This window comes from Theropithecus gelada, chromosome 4 (assembly GCF_003255815.1).
Source record: "Theropithecus gelada isolate Dixy chromosome 4, Tgel_1.0, whole genome shotgun sequence".
Taxonomy (NCBI): domain Eukaryota; kingdom Metazoa; phylum Chordata; class Mammalia; order Primates; family Cercopithecidae; genus Theropithecus; species Theropithecus gelada.
Window position 1 is genome coordinate 34,341,962 of NC_037671.1, and position 24,010 is coordinate 34,365,971.

The 24,010-nt window shown below is 53.7% G+C and overlaps 2 protein-coding genes across 8 annotated transcripts in view; both read right to left on the reverse strand.

Annotated features, from left to right (window-relative positions):
- Positions 1-56: 56 nt before the first annotated feature.
- On the reverse strand, positions 57-17,043 carry SLC44A4 (solute carrier family 44 member 4). Of its 2 annotated transcripts, XM_025381390.1 has the most exons (21): positions 16,938-17,043; positions 15,048-15,096; positions 14,016-14,089; positions 13,812-13,890; positions 12,578-12,677; positions 12,370-12,495; positions 12,108-12,168; positions 8,806-8,893; positions 8,646-8,729; positions 8,144-8,379; positions 7,936-8,035; positions 7,183-7,275; positions 6,793-6,895; positions 2,750-3,003; positions 2,567-2,661; positions 2,364-2,467; positions 2,181-2,254; positions 1,876-1,946; positions 1,682-1,776; positions 1,516-1,600; positions 57-612 (listed from the first exon to the last, which is right to left on the reverse strand). In XM_025381390.1, exons 1-21 carry the CDS (start codon positions 16,975-16,977, stop codon positions 491-493), a joined length of 2,133 nt encoding a protein of 710 aa, XP_025237175.1. In that variant the 5' UTR covers positions 16,978-17,043; the 3' UTR covers positions 57-490. The 2 variants fall into 2 exon arrangements, with proteins under 2 accessions (XP_025237175.1, XP_025237176.1); XM_025381391.1 differs by lacking the exon at positions 12,370-12,495 and having other exon boundaries at positions 16,938-16,995.
- A 682-nt stretch (positions 17,044-17,725) lies between these two features.
- EHMT2 (euchromatic histone lysine methyltransferase 2) overlaps positions 17,726-24,010 on the reverse strand; it is an 18,720-nt gene continuing 12,435 nt past the window's right edge. For 4 of the 6 annotated variants that reach the window (XM_025381388.1, XM_025381387.1, XM_025381385.1 and 1 more), the window contains 10 exons: positions 22,889-22,993; positions 22,622-22,776; positions 22,369-22,536; positions 21,786-21,930; positions 21,336-21,413; positions 20,847-20,962; positions 20,652-20,738; positions 18,981-19,059; positions 18,636-18,811; positions 17,726-18,228 (listed from right to left, as the gene is read on the reverse strand). In XM_025381388.1, the coding sequence (XP_025237173.1) occupies positions 18,048-18,228; positions 18,636-18,811; positions 18,981-19,059; positions 20,652-20,738; positions 20,847-20,962; positions 21,336-21,413; positions 21,786-21,930; positions 22,369-22,536; positions 22,622-22,776; positions 22,889-22,993 (1,290 nt within the window). In that variant the 3' untranslated portion in view covers positions 17,726-18,047. Of the gene's footprint in view, positions 18,229-18,635; positions 18,812-18,980; positions 19,060-20,651; positions 20,739-20,846; positions 20,963-21,335; positions 21,414-21,785; positions 21,931-22,368; positions 22,537-22,621; positions 22,777-22,867; positions 22,994-24,010 lie in introns of all 6 variants that reach the window. The other 2 variants (XM_025381386.1, XM_025381389.1) reach the window with 1 other exon arrangement.

The window sequence follows — 24,010 nt, forward strand, 5'->3', positions numbered from 1 at the left end:
GGGGCGGGCCGATTTTAAAGAGCCGGGCGCGGAAAAAAAAAGGCCGCCAGTACAGATTTACAGAGAAAACAAAATATCTTTAATAAAATTTTTTGTTTGTTTGTTTTGTTTTGGAGACGGAGTCTGTCACCCAGGTTGGAGTGCAGTGGCGCGATCTCGGCTCACTGCAACCTCTGCCTCCCGGGTTCAAGCGATTCTCCTGCCTCAACCTCCTGAGTAGCTGGGATGACAGGTGCATGCCGCCACGCTCGGCTAATTTTTGCATTTTTAGTAGAGACGGGGGTTTCAACATGTTGGCCAGGCTGGTCTCGAACTCCTGACTCAGGTGATCCGCCCGCCTCGGCATCCCAAAGTGTTGGATTACAGGCGTGAGCCACCGCGCCTGGCGTAAAACCTTTTTTTACTACAAAATGGAGACCTGTAAGGCAAAGTGAGGCTGCACTGCTGGACGGTGGGGGTGGGGTGCAGTCTTGGATCTGGGCCGGAACTCTCACTTCTTCCTCTTCTTGTTGTCCGGGGGAGCCTCGTTCTTCTTGCCCAGAATCTTTAGAAGGCTCTTGGACATGTAGTAGGGCCGGTCCAGGGAGCCGTTGTTCCGCTCCAGGTCTTCAACTAAGCCGCAACAGAGACGCGTTAGAGCGGACCCTGGGGCCGGGAAATCGGGGAGTGGGAGGCAAGCGGCCTGCCGGGTTTGGAATCCAAGCTGCACTACCACCCCTACCCCCGGGCAGGTTATGTAATCTCAGTTTCCTCATGTGAACTGGGGTCGGGAATATTATATTGCATAGAGTGATGATAAGAATTAGCAGGAAAATGCGTGTCAGTCGCTAAGGAGGAGCCTGGCAAACCCTGAATGGATGCATGCTGTAGATTAAGAAAATCCCCTGCCGCTACAGCCACCTGCTGGGAAGTCTCTCTAATGGCTTTTTTTTTTTCTTTTTTTTAACCCTTTTTTTTTTTTTTTGAGATGGAGCCTTGCCCTGTCGCCCAAGCTGGAGTGCAGTGGCACAATCTCGGCTCGCTGCAACCGCCGCCTCGTGAATTTAAGCGATTCTCCTGCTTCAGCCTCCCAGGTGGCTGGGATTACAGGCGCCCGCCACCACGCCCAGCTAATTTTTTGTATTTTTAGTAGAGAGGGGTTTCACCATGTTGGCCAGGCTGGTCTCGAACTCCTGACCTCAGAGTGATCTGCCCACCTCGGCCTCCCAAAGTGCTGGGATTACAGGAGTGAGCCACCGCGCCCGGCCTCTAATGGCTAACTTCTACCCGAGATTTCCTAGGGAAGATAGCAGAGACCTCTCCATCAGAATACTCCTTCTTTGGAGAGCCTACTGGCCTGGGGGCTCACTCTCTCCCTTCTTCCCTAAACTCCTGGCCTCAGGATGTCACAAGAAGCTCCCTCTGGTTCGTTTAGCTCACGAAGGAACTGTTTCTAGAAGCACCACATCTCCAAAAAAATGCTTGAATGGCTCAGTACTTTGAGGTTGGGGACAGGTGGCTGGGGGTGTCACTCACGGAAGCAGAGGAAGAGCGTGTCCACACACATGCCGAAAACGCTGAAGAAGCCGCTGGCGATGACGTAGGCCCCCACGATGGAGGTCTGGAAGACACACAACCCGTTGGGGTTATAGGGTTCCTTTGGGGAGTTGGGGGTGGAGCGGCAGAGAGGGGAGTCACTCACCATGATGGGCAGCCAGTAATAGTTGAGATGGGGGCTCTTAAAGTCTCTACCCAGTCCCTGGATGCGACCGGAGAAAAAAAAGAAGGACAGGACCCCTGTGGAATAATTCTGGGGGTTAGTGCTGCTCCTCTGAGGCCACCTCTTCAGCTGCCCAGCACACCTACCCTCTGTCCCCACAGCTCCTGGTCCCTTACCAACGCCTCCGACCACCAGCAGCTTCCCAAAGAACAGCAGCAGGTCTGTGACTTTATCCAGGACGACCACCCTGTGCCAGAAGTTAGGGGAGGTTGAGGGTGAGAAGCCTGGCAATGCTGAGAGTAAAACTGGCTTCGTAATTTGTGGGGACTGGTGCAAAACGAAATTTGTTCACATTTCAAGATGGCAAGAGCAGAGCACTAAACCAAGTCTAGGGCCCGGATGAGCACAGCATGCCCATGAAGCCAGCCTTGCGTGGGAGATCGGACGAGGGAGCCACAAAGGGAGTGGGGAACAGCCTAACCTGACAATGTTTCGCATGAGTAGTGTGAAGGCATTTTTGGCTGAGACACAGAAATTCTTCCCGTAGATGGCGATCTGAGCGAGGTGGAAAGGTCAGAGTTACCAAGGTGAGCTGCCTGGACCAGGATGGGGGTGTCTAGACCAAAGGGCACCAGGACAAAGGGTTGCTTGCAGTGTGGCTCACCATGATGTAGGCATTGCGGTTTAGGAACTTGATAAATTTTTCCAGACACCAGAGGCAGCACTTGAAACAGCACATGATGCAGCGGGCTACAGGGTTCTGCACTCCTGGGAGCAAGGAAAGCTCATGTTTGGTCACTGGCCTCTTACAGCCCCTCCCTAATGGCCTTCCCCAGCTCCTGACTCCTACTCTGACTCCAGGCTCACCTCTCAGCTTGTGGTCAATATACTCCAAGATGACCCGGGCTATCTGCACAAGGGTCAGGATGAGGGCTCCAAATGCCAACGACCCGGTGTGGTAACTGCAGAGGGTGTCATGCAGTCAGAGATGGCTCCAGGACCCCTGGGGCCCCCGTGCTTACAATGACCAGGCCCCTGCCCCATCCTTACCGGAGTGTGCGGATAAAGGCAGAGATTAGGGGGAAGGTAGGGATGTCCTGGGGCTTGTGGAAGGCCCAGTAGAAAGAGGCAAAGGCTCCGGCCAGGACGCACTGGCCCAGGGCCAGTACCCAGTTAAGGGTCCAGAAGAGCCCCAGGACCCCATAGATTTGCAGGTTGAAGAGAGAACGTTGGACTAGGCCTTTGGATGAGTAGCCCTGGAAGACGCACATCAGCCCTGGGCACGAGGAGTTCACAGGCTGGTCCTGGGAGGGTAGACGGAGATAGAGTAGGCTCAGGCTTTGGGTACCTCAGTATGGAGCCTGGGCGTCCCATTCCCAGTAGCTTCTGTCCCTCCCAAAGTTGACAGGTGGGAAGTAGCAGCTTCTCTGAACTGCGGGAGTCAAGTTCTGTCTGAGAGTTCCATCTCTAGGCTCAAACTCAGTTTGGTCTGCCTATAGCATAAGCATAATCAGCTCCCTCAGTCTCAATCACAGGGGAAGGCACTCACTCAGCATTCCTCTTCCAGAGCAGCCTCTGCAACGTCTACCAAAACCCTTTCCAGCAGATAGAACAGGCTGGGTATTTGATGATATTAAGGAATTATTGTTAATTTTGTGAGATGTGATAATGATATAGTGGCTATGCTTTTAAACAGTTCTTATCTGTTGAGATCCATCCCGATGTATGTACAGGTGAAATGGCATGATGTCCAGAATTTGCCTTAAAAGTCTCCAGAAAGGCCGGGCGCGGTGGCTCAAGCCTGTAATCCCAGCACTTTGGGAGGCCGAGACGGGCGGATCACGAGGTCAGGAGATCGAGACCATCCTGGCTAACACGGTGAAACCCCGTCTCTACTAAAAAAAATACAAAAAACTAGCCGGGCGAGGTGGCGGGCACCTGTAGTCCCAGCTACTCAGGAGGCTGAGGCAGGAGAATGGCGTAAACCCAGGAGGCGGAGCTTGCAGTGAGCTGAGATCCGGCCACTGCACTCCAACCTGGGCCACAGAGCGAGACTCCGTCTCAAAAAAAAAAAAAAAACAAAAAACAAAAAAAAAAAGTCTCCAGAAAAAAAAATTAACAAGGTGGGCATGGTGGCTCAAGCCTGTAATCTCAGCACTTTGGGAGGCCAAAGCGGGCGTATCACCTGAGGTCAGGAGTTCAAGACTAGCTTCGCCAACATGGTGAAACCGCATCTCTACTGAAAATACAAAAAATTAGCCGGGCATGGTGGCAGATGCCTATAATCCCACCTATTCAGGAGGCTGAGGCAGGAGAATCACTTGAACCTAGGTGGCAAAGGTTGCAGTGAGCCGAGATCACGCCACTGCATTCCAGCCTGGGAGACGAGAAAAACTCCATCTCAAAAAAAAAAAAAATATATATATATGTATATATATATTTTATATATATATATATTTATATATATAAATATATAAATATTAAATATATATATAATAATAAAATAAATATGTATAAAAAATAAATATAAAAATATATATTTTATATATATATATATATGGGTGAGGATATAGATGAAATAAGAATAGTAGAAAGTTGAGGGTTGTGGAATCTGGGTACAGGGACTGACTCTGCTATCATCTCTACTTTTGCATATATTTCAAAATTCCCATAATAAAAAGTAAAAAGTCACAAATTAAAAAACAACCTTTTATAGCAAATATAACCAAGAAAATTTTTTTTTGAGACAAGGTCTCAGTCTGTTGCCCAGAATGGAGTGCAGTGGCTCAATCTCAGCTCACTGCAACCTCTGCCTCCCCCGTTCAAGCAATGCTCCTGCCTCAACCTCCTGAGTAGCTGGGACTGCAGGTGTGCGCCACCATGCCTGGCTAATCAAAAAATCTTTTTTTTTTCTTTTTTGAGATGGAGTCTCACTCTATCACCATATTGGCCAGGCTGGTCTCGAACTCCAGACCTCATGATCCACCTGCCTCAGCCTCCCAAAGTGCTGGGATTACAAGCGTGAGCCACCATGCCCGGCCTTCTGTCAGTCTTTACTGCTAGATCACAAGCAAGTTGAAAACAACACTCATGTCATACCCAGCACAGTTGCACACGCCTGTAATCCCAACACTTCTGGAGGCTGAAGCAGGCAAATTGCTTGAGCCCAGTTGTTCGAGACCAGCCTAGGCAACATAGTGAAACCCCATCTCTTAAAAAAAAAAAAATTAGCCGGGCATGGTGGCACTCGTTTGTAGTCCCGGCTACTTGGGAGACTGAGGTGAGAAGATCACTTGAGCCTGGGAGACAAGGCTGCAGTGAGCCATGATCGCATAACTGCACTTCAGCCTGGGTAACAGCCTTTTTTTCCGTTAAAAAAGAAAAAGAACCACATCATTTTGGGCTTTGTCTACCCCGTGGCCTGGCACATAGTGGGTCCTCTGTACATGTAAATAAACCTCCCCCTTTTTTTTTTTTTTTGAGATTGAGAGTCTCACTGCCCAGCCTGGAGTGCAATGGCGTGATCTCAGCTCACTGCAACCTCCGCCTCCCGGGTTCAAGCAATTCTTCTGCCTCAGCCTCCTAAGTAGCTGGGGTTACAGGTGCCTGCTACCACGCCCTTCTAATTTTTGTACTTTTAGTAGAGGCAGGGTTTCGCCATATTGGCCAGACTGGTCTCAAACTCCTGATCTCAGGCGATCCGCCTGCCTCGGCCTCCCAAAGTGCTGGGAATACAGGCGTGAGCCATCGCGCCCAGCCAAACCTCCCCTTTTTAATAGGAGTGAGGCTAATGCCTGCAGCACAGCTCATGTTTCCAGCTCAGACGAGGTGAAGACATGGCAGGTTTGAGAAGAGTAAATTCCCAGCAACCCAGTGCCACTCCCGGGAAACCTCGGAGAGAGTTTTGGAAGCAGCTTCTCTCCCGGGTTCCCCCCCAGGGAGTCCCACCTAGCTACTACCTAGGGCTCTGTGTTCCAAGGGAGGAAGACTTAACAATACAATACACTCCAACCTGTTATTGAGCTCTTATCAGGTGCCAGGCATAGTACTAAGCACTTTATGTGCCCAAAGTAATTTCATCTTCTCAGCCACCCCAGGGATGGCTATTATAATTGTCCCCATCTTACAGAGGAGTGGGGCATGTGGCGGCTTACTCTTATAATCCCAGTACTTTGGGAGGTTAAGCCAGAGTATCGCTTGGGTACCTGACTACATCGGGGCAACCCCAGGAGATCAAGACCAGCCTGGGCAACACAGCAAGACCTTGCCTCTACAAAAAGCTTAAAATTAGCCTGGCATGGCCGGGCACGGTGGTCACGCCTGTAATCCCAGCACTTTGGGAGGCCAAGGTGGGTGGATCATGAGGTCAGGAGATCAAGACCATCCTGGCTAATACGGTGAAACCCTGTCTCTACTAAAAAATTCAAAAATTAGCCAGGCGTGGTGGCGGGTACCTGCAGTCCCAGCTACTCGGGAAGCTGAGGCAGGAGAATGGCGGGAACCCGGGAGGCGGAGCTTGCAGTGAGCTGAGATTGCGCCACTGTACTCCAGCCTGGGCAACAGAGCGAGACTCCATCTCAAAAAAAAAAAAAAAAAAAAATTAGCCTGGCGTGGTGTCACACGCTAGTAGTCCCAGCTACTCAGGAGACTGAGGTGGGAGGATTGCTTGAGCCTGGGGGATGGAGGTTGCAGTGAGCTGAGATTGCACTGCTGTACTCCAGCCTGGGCAACAGAGCGAGACCCTGTCTTAAAACAAACAAACAAACAGACAGGAGTAGGCTGAGACTCAGAGGGTGAAGTGGGTTGATGGTCCTTAAGTCAGAGGAATGTCCTGGGGAGGGGTGGAGTAAGTCCTGGTATCCAGGGCTGTCTCTCCCAGCCTCAGTTTCCCTCCCCACATGATGGACGGCTCAACAGGAATACCAGGTATTCTGGGAACTGGTTTCTTCTAGTGCTGCTGGGAGTTGGGTGTGTGACCTTGCATGAGTTTATTGCCCTCTGTGGTCTCAGTCTTCTCTGTACAATGAGGAATGTGGTCCCTACGGCCCCTCAGCCCTACCAGTCCTGCCTCCATGTCCCCCGCTTTCTCTTACCATGGGGTTGCATGATGTATTTATTGACACTTTCTCACAGCCGGGGGAGCTGATGTTGGATGCCCAGAGCACATACTGGGGTTGCCCTGATGTAGCCAGGTACCCAGAGGGGAGTCAAGGAAAGCCTGGTCACACGAGGTCTCCACAGACCACTCACTCCTTAGGGACCTGTTCCTAGGTGCTTGTGCAGATCTTTTGCTGCACAGAGAGGACTGAAATTCAGCCTGTGTGTACCCTTTCAACTCTGTTCAGGCACAGTGCTGCTGTGTCTGCCCAGAGAAAGGGGCACCTCTTCCAGTGACACCAAGGCACTGTAAGGGGCAAGTATTGCTTTGTTTTCCATCACCCCCCAGGACTCCAAGAGTGGCTGGCTGCGTGGGCAGAGGATACAGAGCAGTCATGGCCCAGTAGGCAATGCAGATGAGGAGGAGGACAAAGGTGACCAGCGGGTAGAACATGGTAGACATCATCTGTCCCACAGCCCTGCAGGGAAACGAGAGCTGTTCACTGTCACTGCCCCAGCTGTCCATCTTCTCAAGGGGCTGACCCCATCTCTGCCCTCGCTGGGGCCTGCCCCACTCCCCCAGGGTGGGACCAACAGGGGCAGTGACATTGTCTTTCATATCTGTGTCCTCAGGGCCTGGTGCAGGGCTAGGCACACTGTAGGTGCTCACTGGATAAACAGAACTGAATAAATCAGGCTCACAGGACCCTTAGAGGAAACTAGAGTCACAGAGAAACCATCTGGGGCAGCTTCAGGTGGAGTAAGGGAAGATCACCCCCAAGTGTGATCCCTTGGCAGGTATGTGTGGCAGTTCCTGGTCAGGAGCAAGCTGCTGCCCCTCCTGGCCTGGATTCCTGCCATTCCACTCAGCCACCACCACTCCCACCAACCCCTCTAGAAGGCCTATGTCATGTTCCAGGCACTCATTTAATCCTCACGACAACCCTGGAAGGCAGGAACTGTTGTTACCCCCATTTTACAGATGGGGAAGCAGAGGCTTAGAGAGGCAAAGCCACAGCAGTGTTCACCACTGTGCTATTCCTGCCTTCTCCTCTGAGGCTCCCTGCCACCTCTCTAGCACCCCCTGTCCTGGGTCCACGCTGTCCTCAGCCCCATGTCCCTCCCAGGCAGGCCCTAACTTGCTGGCCTCCTTCAGGAGGGCGATGGCAATACGAATCCGCTGCCGCAGGAAGATGAGCACCAGCAGCAGGATGGCTTCAAGCACCGCCAGCACGATCACTGCAGGGGACGGGCAGACAGACCTAGGTCAGGGCCAGGGCTGGGGCTGGGCATGGCCCAGGGCAGTCCTTGCGCAGCTGGTGGCTTGGGGGTGGGCAGGACACTCACGGGCGGCCAGCCAGGTCTCCTGCACGCTCTGGTAGGCACTGAGGTTGGTGGTGAAACCCAGCTGGGAGATGGAGGCGCCCTTGTCCCGCAGCACTCGGTACTCCTCCCAGCAGTAGTAGATGCCGTATGCCAGCACGCCCAGGACCCCCAGGATCAGCACCAGCACCAGGGGCCCAGCCACCAGGCGCAGAAGGAAGATAAACAGTAGGCTCAAGACCAGAGCCACTCCCAGGGCTCTGTAGGCAGGGTGAGGACAGTGAGGTTCAGCCCTAGTCCCTCAAATCTTTTCCCTTTCAGAGACTCCCCCTGCCTTTCCACACACCACCCAACGTCCCCAGATTAGGCCTCTTTCCCTTATAAATCCTGTTGGTTTTGGAATCCATTCTGAGCTCTGGCTCCTCCTCCTCTGTCCAAAGCCTGTGTTTCAGACATTGGGCGAGGGGATAGAGGATCAGGGAGGGAGAAGGCAAGGACACGAGAGAAGGGGAATCTGGTGACTCACACAAGAATCCAATACCAGGAGTGGGCAAAATCTTCAAAGATCTTAACACTGATGTCTCGGGCATTGAGGCTCTCAATAAGACCACTGTTGGGGAGACAGAGTCAGATGGGGCTGTGGGTGGAAGGGGTGTGGCCAGGATGTGGGGGAGGGAGGTGCCTACCTGATCCCCTGCGCTATGGTGGTGTCATTGGTGATCCCTGGGAGCTCCGGTAGAGTGACGTTGGTCCATGGGAAGCAGCGCCCCAGAGCTAGAAGGGAGAGCCGGGCTGCTGGGTCGGGGGCCAGGAGCTCTGCCTGGAAGGTCTCTGGCCCCCTCCCAGTCCACAGTGCCCTTAGGGGAGGGAAGGGTGATGGGCTTTTCGTCCCTCAGTGGGCTGCTTTTGATTTCACAAATGGGCTTCTGCCCTGTGGAGCCCAGTCCATCCCCTGCCTCCCCTCCCTGTCGCTGCCTTGGTTTGGACCCTCCTCTCCGCTGGCCTCAACTCTTAGAACACCCTGTCAGCCTTCCATCCGCCCTCCACCCGAGTGGAGTGCCAGGGAGACCGTGGCACAGCCTGGACTTCGTCACTCCAGGGCTCTGGGTCCCTTTGTGACTCAGACATCTCCAGAGGCTCTGCCCCAGAGACAGCGTCCGCACTCCCTGGCCAGCCTTCCAGGCTCTGCTGTCCAAATCCAGCCCATGTTCCCTTCTACTCTATACCTTTGCTCTTACTGTGCCTCTCTCTCAGGGCTCTCTTTCCACCAGAAATCCCATCCATGACTCCCTGTTCAAATCCAGCTGCATCTCACCTCCTCCAGGAAGCCTTCTGACCTTATCCCTACCTCCTTTGGCACCTGTCATGTGCCTACAGAGCCACTTACTGCCATCCTTGCAACAACTTTGCCAGGCAGGCTTGCTTTGTTATTTATTTATTTATTTGTCAGGGTCTGGCTCTGTCACCCAGGCTAGAGTGCAGGTGCACGATCATAGTTTACTGCAACATCAAACTCCTGGGCTCAAGCGATCCTCCCCACGTAGCCTCCCAAGCAACTGGGACTGCAGATGCGCACCACCACACTTGGCTACTTTTAAAGTTTTTTCTACAGATGGGGTTTTGCTATGTTGCCCAGGCTGGCCTTGAACTCCTGGGCTCAAGCAATCCTCCCACCTCAGCCCCCCAAAGTGTTGGGATTACAGGTGTGAGTCACCTCATTTAGCCTATTTATTTTTTTAGAGACAGGGTCTCTCACTCTATTGCCCAGGCTGGAGTGCAGTGGCATAATCATAGCTCACTGTGACCTCAAACTCCAGGACTCAAGTGATCCTCCTGCCTTAGCCTCCTGAACAGTTGGGACTACAGGCGTGAGCCACCGCACCTCGCTGTCATTTACATTCTAAAGATGAGGAAACAAGGTTCAGAGAGGTTGCCTAGTTGGGTCAAGACCATAGTGCTGGAAAGTGCTAGAATTTATATTCAGATCTACGTGACTTTGAAGCATTCACTTGAGATACTCCTTATTGTACTTAAATTGATAACTGGATATCTTATCTTATGCTATAAATTGTTTTAAAAAATGGTTTTTTTTTTAGAGATGGAGTCTCACTGTTGCCCAGGCTGGAGTTCAGTCGCACCATCTTGGCTCACTGTAACCTCCACCTCTGGGTTCAAACGATTCTCCTGCCTCAGCCTCCCGAGTAGCTGGGATTTCAGGTGCCCACCATCATGCCTGGCTAATTTTTGTATTTTTAGTAGAGACGGGGTTTCATCATGTTGGCCAGGCTAGTCTCGAACTCCTGACCTTGTGATCTGCCTGCCTTGGCCTCCCAAAGTGCTGGGATTACAGGTGTGAGCCACCACTCCCGGCCTAAAAATTTTTTTTTTTTTGAAACGGAGTCTCACTCTGTCACCAAGGCTGGAGTGCAGTGGTGCAATCTCGGCTCACTGCAACCTCTGCTTCCTGGTTTCAAGCAATTCTCCTGCCTCAGCCTCCCAAGTAGCTGGGATAATAGGTGCATGCCACCATGCCTAGCCAATTTTTGTATTTTTGGTAGAGATGGGGTTTTGCCATGTTGGCCAGGCTGGTCTCGAACTCCTGACCTCAGGTGATCTGCCTGCCTCAGCCTCCCAAAGTGCTAGGATTACAGGCGTGAGCCACCATGCCTGGCCTAAAAAAATGTTTTATATTAAAAATGACATTTGCAACTGTGTGTCAGGGCTCATGTCTGTAATCCCAGCATTTTGGGAGGCTGAGGTGGGAGGATTGCTTGAGTCCAGGAGTTCAAGACCATCCTGGGCAACATAGCAAGACCTCATCTCTTAAAAAAAGAAAAAAAGACGTTTGCTATTGGAAGGAAAAGCATACTGTAAAAGAAAAAAAGTTCAACTGTGATCCTACCACCCAGCCACGTTCACTTATAACATTTGAACAAATATCCTTCTAGCCTTTTCCCTGTGCATATATAAAAATAATAATTGTGCAGGCCGGGCATGGTGGCTTGTGCCTGTAATCCTAGCACTTTGGGAGGCCGAGGTGGGTGGATCAGGAGGTCAGGAGTTCAAGACCAGCTTAGCCAAGATAGTGAAACCTTGTCTCCACTAAAAATACAAATTTAATAAATAAATTTAATAAATAAAATAAAAATAAAAATTAGCCGGGCGTGGTGGCAGGCACCTTGTGCCGTAATCCCAGCTAGTCGGGAGGCCGAGGCAGGAAAATTGCTTGAACCTGGGAGGCGGGGGTTGCAGTGAGCCGAGATCACACCACTGCACTCCAGCCTGGGCGACAGAGGAAGACTCTGTCTAAAAAAAAAAAAGTGTGTAGATTCACCTATGTATGTTTTCATGAGATTTTCATACAGTCTCTTTGTGAATAACTCTGATCTCTTCACCTAGAATGTAGCTGAAGCAGGGACCAGTTGTTATCCCTGCCTCTGTCCCCAGCACCTGGCACATAGTAGTTCCCCAAAACACTGATGGTCTGACTGCAAGGCCACATAACAGATAAAAATGAAGACCTGATGCTAATTCCAATTTTACCACCAACAAGCTATGTGACTTCATTCTCTCTGGGCCTGGTTTCTTCATTCAAGCAATGAAAACATTGGGCTAGGCTGGGCACGGTTGCTCACACCTGTAATCCCAGCACTTTGGGAGGCCGATGCAGGTGGATCATGAGGTCAGGAGATTGAGACCATCCTGGCTAACATGGTGAAACCCTGTCTCTACTAAAAATACAAAAAAATTAGCCGGGCGTGGTGGCGGGCGCCTGTAGTTCCAGCTACTCAGGAGGCTGAGGCAGGAGAATGGCGTGAACCCGTAGGAGGAGCTTGCAGTGAGCCGGAGGTTGCAGTGAGCCGAGATCATGCCACTGCACTCCAGCCTGGGCGACAGACCAAGACTCCGTCTCAAAAAAAAAAAAAAAAAAAAAAAAAAGAAAACATTGTACTAGATGATGTCTGAGGAAGGAATTTGTGCTTCTCACCTGGAGCAGAGGGGAGGAGGAAACTGGGGCAGAGTTCCTGTTGCAGGCTTGTGATCACCATCTGTGTCAGGAGTGAAAGGACAGACACACAGACACAGAGCAGGATGAAGAAGCGGGTCCCCTCACCATCACCATGGGGCTCAGCTTGTCCTACACGCCCCAGGAGAGCCAACCTGGTGATCATCTACCCAACTCCCCCTCCCACTTGCACCCACCCTGAGCCCTCGTGGGCGACAGTGATGAGGTTAGGGGCAATATTCACCATATTCCAGGGTACCCCTGGCAGACAAAAGTTCCTGTTTTTTGTATAGAAGACTTCCCCAACAGTCTGCGAGAACTGGTTTTTTTCCACAGTCCATGGGGCCTCTGGGCAGGAGGACACACACACCTGGGCGCAGAGAGAATGCTAAGGGGCTGGAACCTGAGACCCTGGGTGAGATCTGGGGCAGAGGCAGGTCCCAGGCTCTGACCTGGGGCGTGGGGCACTGTAAGCCATTCTCAGCCACTGAGATGATGTTGGTGGACAGGATGCAGCTGAAGATGTTGAAGTACAGGAGATACGGCTTATCTCTGTGGGAGGGGAGGGACCGTGTGCATCAGGGCCTGGTCAGGTGTTGGGGGAGGGGAGGGACCACTAGGGTGATTTCTCAAGAATACAGTGGGCCCAGTCCAGCGTGGCCCAGACCAGTCACCCCCCAGCTCCTGGCCCTAGCTCAGCTGGGGAGGTAGGGAGACGCCTAGAAGATCTCTCAGGGTAAGTCAGCATTGCAGCAGCTGACAAATGGCTCAGAGCATGAACTTGGAGCTCCATGACTTCATATTATCTTTATGATCTTGAGCAAGTCACTTGTTCTCGGTCTTGGTTCTACTCCATCTAAAAGAATAGTGGGCCAGGCACAGTGGCTCACGCTTGTAATCCCAGCACTTTGGGAGGCCGAGGTGGGCAGATCACGAGGTCAGGAGATCGAGACCATCCTGTCCTGGCTGACACGGTGAAACCCCGTCTCTACTAAAAATACAAAAAAATTAGCCGGGCATGGTGGTGGGTGCTGGTAGTCCCAGCTACTTGGGAGGCTGAGGCAGGAGAAGGGTGTGAACCCGTGAGGCAGAGCTTGCAGTGAGCCGAGATCATGCCACTGCACTCCAGCCTGAGCGACAGAGTGAGACTACGTCTCAAAAAAAAAAAAAAGAAAAGAAAAGAATAGTGCCTACCTCATGAGATTTCAATGAGCGTGTGTGTGTAAAGTTTACTGCCTTCCTGGAACATAGTAAATGCTATACACATATTAGAGGTTTTATTACTTATTGGACATCTGCAGGTGAGGACTCTTGGCATTGTTTATGGAATTCTCCTTGAATTTCAGATAAGGAAATCAAAGCTTGAGTAACTTGCCCAAGGCCACGCAACCAAAAGTTGGTCCAGTTGGGGATCCAGACACCAGTCTCTGAACGGTAAAACTCATACACTTAACACGACTCTCCACTGCCTCCCATTCTGGGGGTACTCAAGAAGCTAACTGTCCAGCAGTGGTTCTCAACGTGACCTGGAGTGGTCAGATTCAGGGAGACCGAGGTGGGGTGGGGACAGCAGGGAATGGCTGTGGAAGAGCACGGACAGGTCTGGAGCCTGAGTTGGGAGGGGGTGTCTCCTGCCCACTCCACCTGACCTCGCTCCTGCCCTCCTCTTCTCGCCTTTGTACTCACTTGTTTTCCCCCATGCCACAGTAGGCCCCGGTAGAGTTCCTGGGGTAGAGGACTTGCCGCGGGTCTCCATACAACCAGGCTGTAGACAGAGGCACGGATGAGTCATTGGAGGGCAGGGACTTAGTGGGGCAATTATAAGAGTGGTCCCTCCCTGGGTTACTGTCCCTCACCCACTGCCCCGGCTCTGAGCAGCTGGAAACTCACCCACAATCCCCACCACGATGTAACCTAGAATGAAGAGCAGGAAGAGGACGCAGCAGATGACATCTGTACAGCTTCTGAGAGAGAAATGGGAGGCTGAGCTAAGGAGACTTGGGGAGGTAGGGCTTATGGTCTGGAGGGGTCAAGGGTTAGAGAGTTGGGGGATGCTGCAGCGTGGGCATCAGTAGGCTTTATTTTTATTTTTTATTGCTTTTATTTTTTTATTTTGAGACAGGGTCTCACTCTGTTACACAGACTGGAGTGCAGTGGCACGATCTTGACTCACTGCAACCTCTGCCTCCTGGGTTCAAGCGATTCTCCTGCCTTAGCCTCCCAAGTAGCTGGGATTACAGGTATGTGCCACTACTGCCCAGCTAAGTTTTTAAAAATATATTATTTTATTTAGAAAACCTAGCCAGGCACATTGGCTCATGACTGTAATCCCAGCTACTTAGGAGGCTAAGGCAGGGGAATCACTTGAGGCCAGGAGTTTGAGACCAGCCTGGGCAACATAATGAGATTCCCATCTCAGAGAAATTAGCCTGGTGTGATGGTGCATGCCTGTAGTCCCAGCTACTCAGAAGGCTAGGGCAGGAGGATCACTTGAGCACAGGAGTTTGAGGCTGCAGTGAACCCGCATCTCCAAAACACAAAAAGAAAGAAAACTTTTTTCTGGGTGGGTATACTTTCTTCTGAAGCAAAAGACGGGAAAGTACACAGCTCTCAAGGGCTCAGCGGGGTGAGTCCTCCCACCTGTGAAGCCCGCACTTAAGAAACAGAACATCCCCCGGGACTGGGAAGTCCTGGATGCCTGCTCCAGACACAACGATCCCCCCAAGGCCTGCTCCAGACACAACGATCCCCCCAAGGCCTGCTCCAGACACAACGATCCCCCCAGGACACCACCCGCCTGGGGCAGGAGTTCGTCTTTTTCACAAGTTTCTTACTAATATTTTAGCAAATACAAAGCAGATATTGGATTCCACACTGCACCCACCACCCCTGCCAGCCCCCAGAGCAGTACCCAGAGCTCACCTGTTCTTGATAGGGCCTCGAAAGGAGGGGTCGTATTTGACTGGCTTCCCTGAGGGACATGGGAAGAGGTGTGGAGAGTGAGTCTCTCTCTGCATATCTTGTCCTGCTGAGTCCTCGTAGCCCCAGGATCCTACCCAGGCCTCAGGTGTTTGGAGGGAGATGGGCTAGAGCAGGACTTGCAGGAGGGGAAAACTGGGGAGTAGGAAAGGTAGGATCCAGGCCTGGTCAGCAGCTCAGCAGCTCCCTGGGAACTCCACCCAGGCGGCCACGGGGAGGGGAAGGAAGGCCTTTATAGTTTCCGGCTCACATCTCAAGGCAGTCAGTCTGGGAAATGGCCTTGGTCCCCTGCCCTACCCTCGCATGGTTCTCCTGAGTCTCCCTTTAGCTGGGATGTGGGACTCCCAGTGGCTCTCACACCCTCATTCTCATCCCTCTCTCCTCCCTAATCCCTCCCCGGGGACCACACAGACCCACAGTCCCTTCAGGGAGGTCATAGTTTCTTCCCACATCTGTCCCAGGCCCTGCCTTACACTCTGGCTCAAGGCTATGGGGAAAGAAACTGGAGACAAAAGTGTCAACCCCAGCAGGGCCTGGGGAGGGAAGCAGCCTTGTACATCCTCACTCCAGTGGGACCTCAGTCCTCTGGCCACAGTATGCTCCGGGCTCTGGGCCAGCAGTCAGAGTGACACCTGAGCCCGGCTACAGAGATTGCAGGCACGTTGAGTTCCTGGTCCTCCCTGAGTACACACACACGGAGGAGGAGGGCCGGGCAGTCAGGGTTCCTTATGGGCACTGAGGAGGGAGGGCCGAGGGTTGGGCAGGAGTCTGGGAAGGGGCGGGTGGGGTCTGCTCTCCCCAGGTGCCCTGGACTCTGTCCCTCCATGACTTATGGACAATGATTGACCTGAAGCCGTTCCAGGAAGTCTACTCGGGAGTCCTCACTGCCCACTCCCCTATGGCCCTAAGGGATTCGAGCCTCTCCTTGAGAAGGTCCCTCATGTGGGTTCCTTCCCCTTCAGAGCAGAAACTCTGCAGGTGAGTCCCCAGCCTCACTGCCCATGGGGATCTGGACGCCAGCCCCTAGCTCCTTCTCTCCTCAGAACCCCAGCCCCTTTTCCTCGCAGATTCTGGACACAGGCTCCCTGCCGTTTCTCCCCTCAGGCCTCACCCTTCACAGGAACCCCAGGGGCCCTGTCTCTATTCCTCAAAGTACTCCAAGACCAGCTCCTGCTCCTAGCTCCTCACAGAGACCCCTAGGCGGGACCCCAGCCCCCTTTCCACAAAGACCTTCACCCCAACTCCTCACAGGGACGCCCAGCAGAACCCACTCCCTCTGCCACTTCTCCCGGAGAGCCTGGCAGGTGGAGGCCAGCCCACTCAGGGTTCCCTGACTCCTTAAGGGAGCCGGCAGGCTACAAGCAGCTTTCCCCGTCAGGGACCCAGACTCCAGGCTGAACCTCCTCCTCCTTACAGGGACCCTAGCCTCACCCAGGCTCTGCAGCACAGTACACTCCCAGCCTCCAGCCCCATTCTGCTCAGGGCCCCAACCTGCCACCTTTCATCTCGGCTTTGTTTCCTAGGGCCCTGCCCTTAGGGACCCAGAGTCCAAGCCTGAAATCTCTCCCTCCTCCCAAGGACCTCAGCCCCAACTCCTCAGAAGCACCTAGCTTCACTCCCCACGGGCTCTCCAGCAACAGCCCCAGCCCCCAAGACTCATCCTCCTCCCAGGACCCTGACTCCCTCCCTCCATGGCTCCCGGTTCCCGGGCCCTCCCCTCAGGGACACAGGACTCTCCTTAGTTCCTCTACCTGGAGCCAGCCCTAGCCACCATTCCCGTAGCACCCGTCCTCCCCTCCCTCCACAGGGTCCTGGGCCTTGCCCGGGTCTCACCATAGGCTTCATCATCCTTGTCCCGCTGTTTTCCCCCCATGGTTCAGTCTCCAGAGTGATTGGAGCCCTGGAGACCTGGCGACTCACCTGCTGCCTGTCCCGCCCTCCTACACGTCACAGCCCCACCCCCGCCTGTGGTCCCTGACACACTCTAGTTCCTTCTTCTCAACTTTTGCCCAGTGGGTTGGGGAGCTGCAGCCTGGGACTGGGGCTCAGGACTATTTCCCGGGGGCACTACGGACCATAGTGAACGACCTGGCATGCTCTGATAAGAAAACACTTTATAATCTCACAAACTACCTTAACTGCCGTACACTCACAACACGCTCCCGCCAAAGATTAAAGTGTGGAAATTGGACCTGTATTTTTTTTTTGAGATGGAGTTTCACTCTTGTTGCCCAGGCTGGAGTGCAGTGGCTTGATCTTGGCTCACCGCAACCTCTGCCTCCTGGGTTCAGCGGTTCTGCCTCAGCCTCTCGAGTAGCTGGGATTACAGGTGCCCGTCACCACGCCCATCAAGTTTTTTTGTATTTTGAGTATAGATGGGGTTTCACCATGTTGGCCAGGCTGGTCTTGAACTCCTGACCTCAGGTTTCTCCTGCCTCAGCCTCCCAAAGTGCTGGGATTATAGGCGTGCGCCACTGCAACCCCCACCTCCCCGCCCCACACTGGGCAGCCGTCACAGCAGCCACACCCATCCAGCCTGCTTCCCATCCTCTTCTGGCCCTTGGACCCACATTCCCTCCAGCAGAGTGTGCTTTCTCCCCCCCCCAACACAAAAATAGCAGTTTATTACCAAACCCAACATTTATTGAGAACAAAAGGAACCAGTTGGCATAGAGGCCCGACTTCAATTCATCAAACTTCAACTGAGGATGGGAACAGGGGGTGGCCAGCCCTGAAGTTGCCCTCCCAGGGAGGAACCAGCTCTGGGAGGGAGGGGCTGTCAGACCTCCAGGGCCTGGCTGGGATCTCTGGTCAGGAATGTGTGAAGGGGTGGTAGGGAGAAAAGATGGCAGCACCCCCAGGCAAGGGCTGCGAGCAGCTGGTGGCAGAGGAGGCGGCTGAGCTGTGGCCGTCCATGCTGGGGAGGGAGGGTGTGGTCCGTTCTCATGTGTTGACAGGGGGCAAGGAGCCGAGCTCGGGCAGCAGCTCAGGGTGTGGGTCCAGGCGGGCCAGACGGCTCTGCTCCAGGGCAATGGCTTCGGCTGAGTGCTTGCACTTCTCAGAGCCACACTGGCAGGTGAAATACTTGCTTTTGATGTCCCAGAAGCGGTCGCCATAGTCAAACCTGTCAGAGGAAAACAGGAGCTTGTGGGAGCTGGACCCAGCCATCAAGAGCCCACCCGGAAGACCCTGTGGATCCTACTCCCTAAGAGGGACCCCGCATCCAACCTATCTTCCCCAGATGGGATCTGAGCCTTTGTCTGTTCTATGGACGTGCAGCATCAGCGCTGCCTGGGGACTTGTTAGAAATGCAGAATCCTGGGTCCCATTCCAGGCCTCCTGATTCAGAATCTCGCTGGGAGGCGCAGGACTGTTTCACCAAGTCTCACTGGAGATACTTATGTACACTGAAGTCTGAGAAGCTCTGCACTGCTCCAAGCCTGGACACCAGGTACATGCCAGCCTTCAGGTCCCAGGTTTGCTGCATCTCCCACCCTCTGGCAGAGCCCCTAGAGACCCCTAGAGTCTCACCCTAGCTCCTCCCCAGTCCGGATGTCTCGGGAACTGAAGAAGGCGATGCGTGGAAATCGCAGGTCTTGGTGCAGCATGAAGACCCGGACGGGAATGATGTTGGGGTCACACAGGTGGTTGATGAAGCGGCTGATGTTGCCATAGTAACGGGCATCAATGCAGTACACCTCTCCATCCTGGGGTGGGGGGACGGCACTCTTCACATTTCCCCCCACCCTGCTTCCCTGATCGCCCTCCCCACTGACTCCCCAGTCCCTCATCCCCAGGTTTCCATTTACTGACTTCCCAGGAGCTCCTGAAAGCCAGCCCTGGGGAGCAGCAGGATAAGGGGGGTCTCCTGCTCACCTTGTTGTCCAAGTCGAAGAGGTAAGAATCATCCTCTCTCACATCAGCCTCAGCATCAGAGATCAGCTCCCCGACATACCTGTGGGACAGGAATCCATGGTTCTGAAGGTGAGTGTGGGCTATTAGGAGGCAGCTTAGGCCCCATCTCTCCTCACAAGCCTGTGGAATCTGGAATAGGCAGGGCTGGCAGGTGTGGGGAAGGGAAGGCCTGGAGTAGCAGTGGTGGGCAAGTGAAAGGGCAGCATTCCAGCCTCAACAGAGGAAGCCTTCAGTCAGCACAGAGAGATCACAGGCTCTGTGGTTAAGGGGATTAGTGTGTAGGGGCAGTTGGCCTGGGTGGGGATGTTCAGGTTTGGATACAGAGAGGTTTGTGTACTAGGAGCCCCCCGGCAGGAATGGGCGATATGGGACAGAAGAGGGGCCAGGACTGCAGGAAGAGCCAGAGGTACAGGAGTGGCAAGGAACTCAAGGCATGAGTCAGGGCAAGAGCACCCATATCTGGACACCAGAGGGAGGAGAGGAGCCGGCTATCTAAGGAGGGGTGAGCAGACACTGGGAGATTAAGACACATGGAGAGGACGTGGGGTGGGGAGTGACTGTCAAGAGACAGCTTCAGCAGAGCAGGAAGGGCAAAGGCCGATTTTGCCAGGGACAGGCAGTGAGTGATGGTGGGGAAACTGAGGCCCAGCAGGACAGGGCTGCTTGCTAGAGAAGTTGAGAGATGACATGATGGAGAGAAACTGGATGGTCTCTTGAACAGGCAAGTATGCTTAGAGGACTATCTTTTTTAAAGGCCAGAGGACAGTTGGGCACGGTGGCTCAAGCCTGTAATTCCAGCATTTTGGGAGGCTGAGGCAGGCGGATCATCTGAGGTCAGGAGTTCGAGACCAGCCTGACTAACATGGTGAAACTCCGTTTCTACTAAAAATACAAAAAATGAGCCAGGTGTGGTGGCACGTGCCTGTAATCCCAGCTACTTGGGAGGCTGAGGCAGAAGAATCGCTGGAACCTGGGGAGGTGGAGACTGCAGTGAGTCAAGATTGTGCCACTGCACTCCAGCTTGGGCAACAAGAGTGAAACTCCGTCTCAAAAAATAAATAAAATAAAATAAAAAATAAAGGCCAAAGGAGACCAAGGTAAGACTGAGGGTCATGAGATGGGAGCCAAGAGAAAGGGGGGGATTACAGATGCTGGGCAGAGAACTGATGGAGAGGGACAGGCCCCTGAGGAGGTGGACAGAAAGGTAGCTGTTATCACCTCCACTCTACAGACAAGAAAAATAAGGCTCACAGAAGTTAAGTAAGTTGGCCAAGGACATCCAGAAGCAGAAAGGGGCTCAAACCCAAGTCTGTTTGTCTCCCAAACTGGCACTTTCTCCAGCTAGGAAGGGTGAGGAGGGGGTAGAGGGGAAGGTAGAGGGTGGAGGTGGAGGGAGGGAAGACCTGTGGTCTGGGCAGAGTGGAGGCAGGTGCCATTCTCAGCTGCGGGGATGGGGGTCAGAGGCGGCTGGCTGCTCAGCTGCAGGAATAGGGGTCAGAGGAGGCTGGCTAGAGAGTGGCCAGATGGAGACATGTGACTCATCAGGGTAGGGGGATGAGAGGGAGGCCTGGCAGTCAGCAGTGGCCATGTATCTCCTTCCCACCAGGTGTCAAGGTGCTCCTGGTGACTTACTCGCAGATGAAGGTCCCCTGTGGGATGGTCTGCAGGGCGCGGACCCCCCAGCCCATTTTGGCTGTTCGGTAGAGCTGTAGTCGCACCCTGGGAGTAGGAGAGAGGGCGCTGTTGGGTGGAAGCCCTGGAAAAGCCCCAGGGGCAGGGAGGAAAGGGTGAGGTGGGGAGAGGGTGGGCTGTGGAGCAGGGCCTCACTTGATACCACTCTGTACGACCCGGTTCTTGCAGTTTCTCCAGCAGGAGCACGCCTGGTTACACTCGAAAATCAGCGGGGGCTCAATCTTGTTAAATTCCTGGAGCAATCGCCCATCCTAGGGTGCGGAGAACACAGTGGTTTCTCCTTGGGGGCCACCTCAGCTGCCCGCCCAGGAACCCCAAGACTCCACAGAAAAATCCACTGCTGAACCCAATCCAGAGACAGAGAAGATGGGGTTGGGGAGGTCACACAGGCTCTGAGATCCAAGAGCAGGAAATGCAAGAGCATCATCCCTGATTTGCATAGACCTGGGCACACGCCCATCGCTATCCCAGCCATGTCCCAGGATTCCCAGGCCTTGCCCCGTCCTCTCAGTCACTTCCCCCACAGGGTAGGTGAAGGACAAGGTCCCAGGGAGCTGGCCTGTTGGAGGCTGGCTCCTCTGAAGGAGGGGCCGGGTGTCTGTGGCCAAGGCAAGGGGCACGCACCTTGTCATACCAGCACCGGATGCTGAGCTGGCCGCACAGGCAGTTGGAGCTGGAGCAGTCGTCCACACACGTGCAGTGCTGGGGCGAGGAGGCAGGGGTCAGCTCAACCCCACGATAGGTCTGGGTTCCTCTACTCTTGGTGCCCCGACCCCCTAACCACTGTCCTCTCTTTGGGGTCCATGTGTTACAACAGTGGGTGGCGATGGTCCGAGGGTGATGGGGAATCAGTATGTTGCTCATGGTGATGTCCCCACGGCTACTGGGAGTTCATATGACACCTTTCTGTGACTCAGGAAAAGGCTCCCTCCCCTGGGGTGGATGCGACCCCACACCAGGGCTCCCTTTCAGCCAACCCTTCCTAGGCTAGGTGCCTTTGTTGGTTTGAAGCTTGTCTAACTGTACTTGGCAGCTCTCGGTGTCCTTTTGGGGAGGCCCTGGCCCCCTACTCACCTGCAGGTGGGTGATGTTGCGGTCAATGTTCATGGTGGACGTCTCACAGTTCTCCGAGATATACTTGTAATCCTCGGGGCAGGACTCCCCGTCCACGCCATTGACACAGGGAATGGGCACGTTCTCATAGCCCCGAGCCACGTCCCTGCAGAAGACGGGGAGAAGGTGATGGCAGGCTGGAACGGGGTGAGGAGCTACTCCAGGTACAGGGAGACAGTTGGGGAGGTTCCTGGGGCTGGGGGCAGGGGAGTAAGGTTGGCAGGTAAGATGCAGGACAGCCAGTTAACGTGGAATTTTTGATAAACAAGAAATAGCTTTTTAGTACACTATGTCCCAAAAATTACACAGGACATTCTTGCACTAAAAAAGTATGTATCTGTGCATCTGAAATTCCAGTTTAACGGGCTGTCTCCTATTTTTACTGGCTATATCTGGCAACCCCAGTAGGGAGGGGGCCTGTGGGTGGTTCTGGGGATTCAGTGGTACATGGGGAGGGGTTGGTGAATGTTGTGAGGATGCAACGGAGCCTGGGGAGGGTGGGTGGGGAGGTGGCCTTGGGTGCAGAGAGGGGCCCAGGGCTCACCGGCAGATGATCTTCTCCGTGCGGATGGCCCGATTTCCCACCCCGAGTCGGAGCTTGCGGTTGAGCTGAAGCGCAAACCACACGTCAGAGCGCTCGGGAGTCAGGTCCCATGCTGTGTCCCCCTCCTTGTTCCGCAGCTCAGGGTTGGCCCCACGTGACAGGAATAACCTGAAGAGGGGACAAGATGCCCAATGTGGGGTCTGAGGCTGCAAGAAGTGGGGGCAGGGGCATCAAGGGTGGGGCAGGGGCTCACAGCACGCAGTCATGGTAGCTCTCCCGGGCTGCGATGTGCAGGGGGGTGTCCCCATGGTAGTTGACAGCATGGAGGTCGCAGCGCGCATTCAGAAGGACTTCGGCGATGGCGGCGCTGCCCGTGAAGGAGGCCCAGTGCAGGCAGATGTTCTCCTCCTGTGGAGATAGGAGGGGAACAGATGAGGTGCAGGCAGCTGGGCCCTTGAATCCAGCCTCCACCTTGCTCAGGGGCCTGGGGCTGCCCTACCTCAACCAAACTCTCACTCACGTTGTCAGTGAGGGTGACGTCGGCGCCCCGCGTCAGTAGCATGCGGATCACCTCGATGTGCTTGTGCTCTGCAGCCCAGATGATGGGCGTCCACCCCCCACTGTCCTGTGGGTGGGAAGGGAGTGAGGGTGGGGGCAGCTGGGCCTGCTCACCAAAGCTGCAAATGGTCAAGATTGGCTGTGTGTGTGAATCCCAGCTCCACCACTCACGAGCTGTGGGACCCGGGGTAAGTCACTTAACGTCTCTGGGTCATAGTTTCTTCATCTAAAAAATGGGACTAGTAGTGCCTACTGCCTGATGCCGGAGAGAAAGTAAAGTGAGTAATTGTTCTCTTTCCAAAAAATACAGCCAGGAGCTGGTCATGGAGGCGCGTGCCTGTAGTCCCAGCTACTCATGTGACTGAGATGGGAGTGTCGCTTGAGCCCAGGATTTCGAGAATGCAGTGAACTATGACTGTCTGTGAATTGCTACTGTACTTCAGCCTGGGTGACACAGCAAGACTCTGTCTCTTAAAACAAAAAACAAACAAAAATTTCCTCAGTCTGCCCACTCACAAGTCCTAGAAGCAGTGACCACCCAGTAATAATAAACACTCCGAGGCCCATAGACTATTCTCTAAAACATGTTTCTGGCCGGCGCAGTGGCCAGATCACGCCTGTAATCCCAGCACGCTGGGAGGCCGAGGTGGGTGGATCATGAGGTCAGGAGTTCAAGATCAGCCTGGCCAATATGGTGAAAACCCATCTCTACTAAAAATACAAAAATTAGCTGGGCACGGTGGCTGGTGCCTATAATCCCAGCTACTCAGGAGGCTGAGGCAAGAGAATCACTTGAACCCAGGAGGTGGAGGTTGCAGTGAGCCAAGATCACGCAATTGCACTCCAGCCTGGGCAACAGAGCAAGACTCCATCTCAAAAAAAAAAAAAAGAAAAAAAAAAGAAAGGCCGGGCGCGGTGGCTCAAGCCTGTAATCCCAGCACTTTGGGAGGCCGAGACGGGCGGATCACGAGGTCAGGAGATCGAGACCATCCTGGCTAACACGGTGAAACCCCGTCTCTACTAAAAAATACAAAAAACTAGCTGGGACTACAGGCGCCCGCCACCTCGCCCAGCTAGTTTTTTG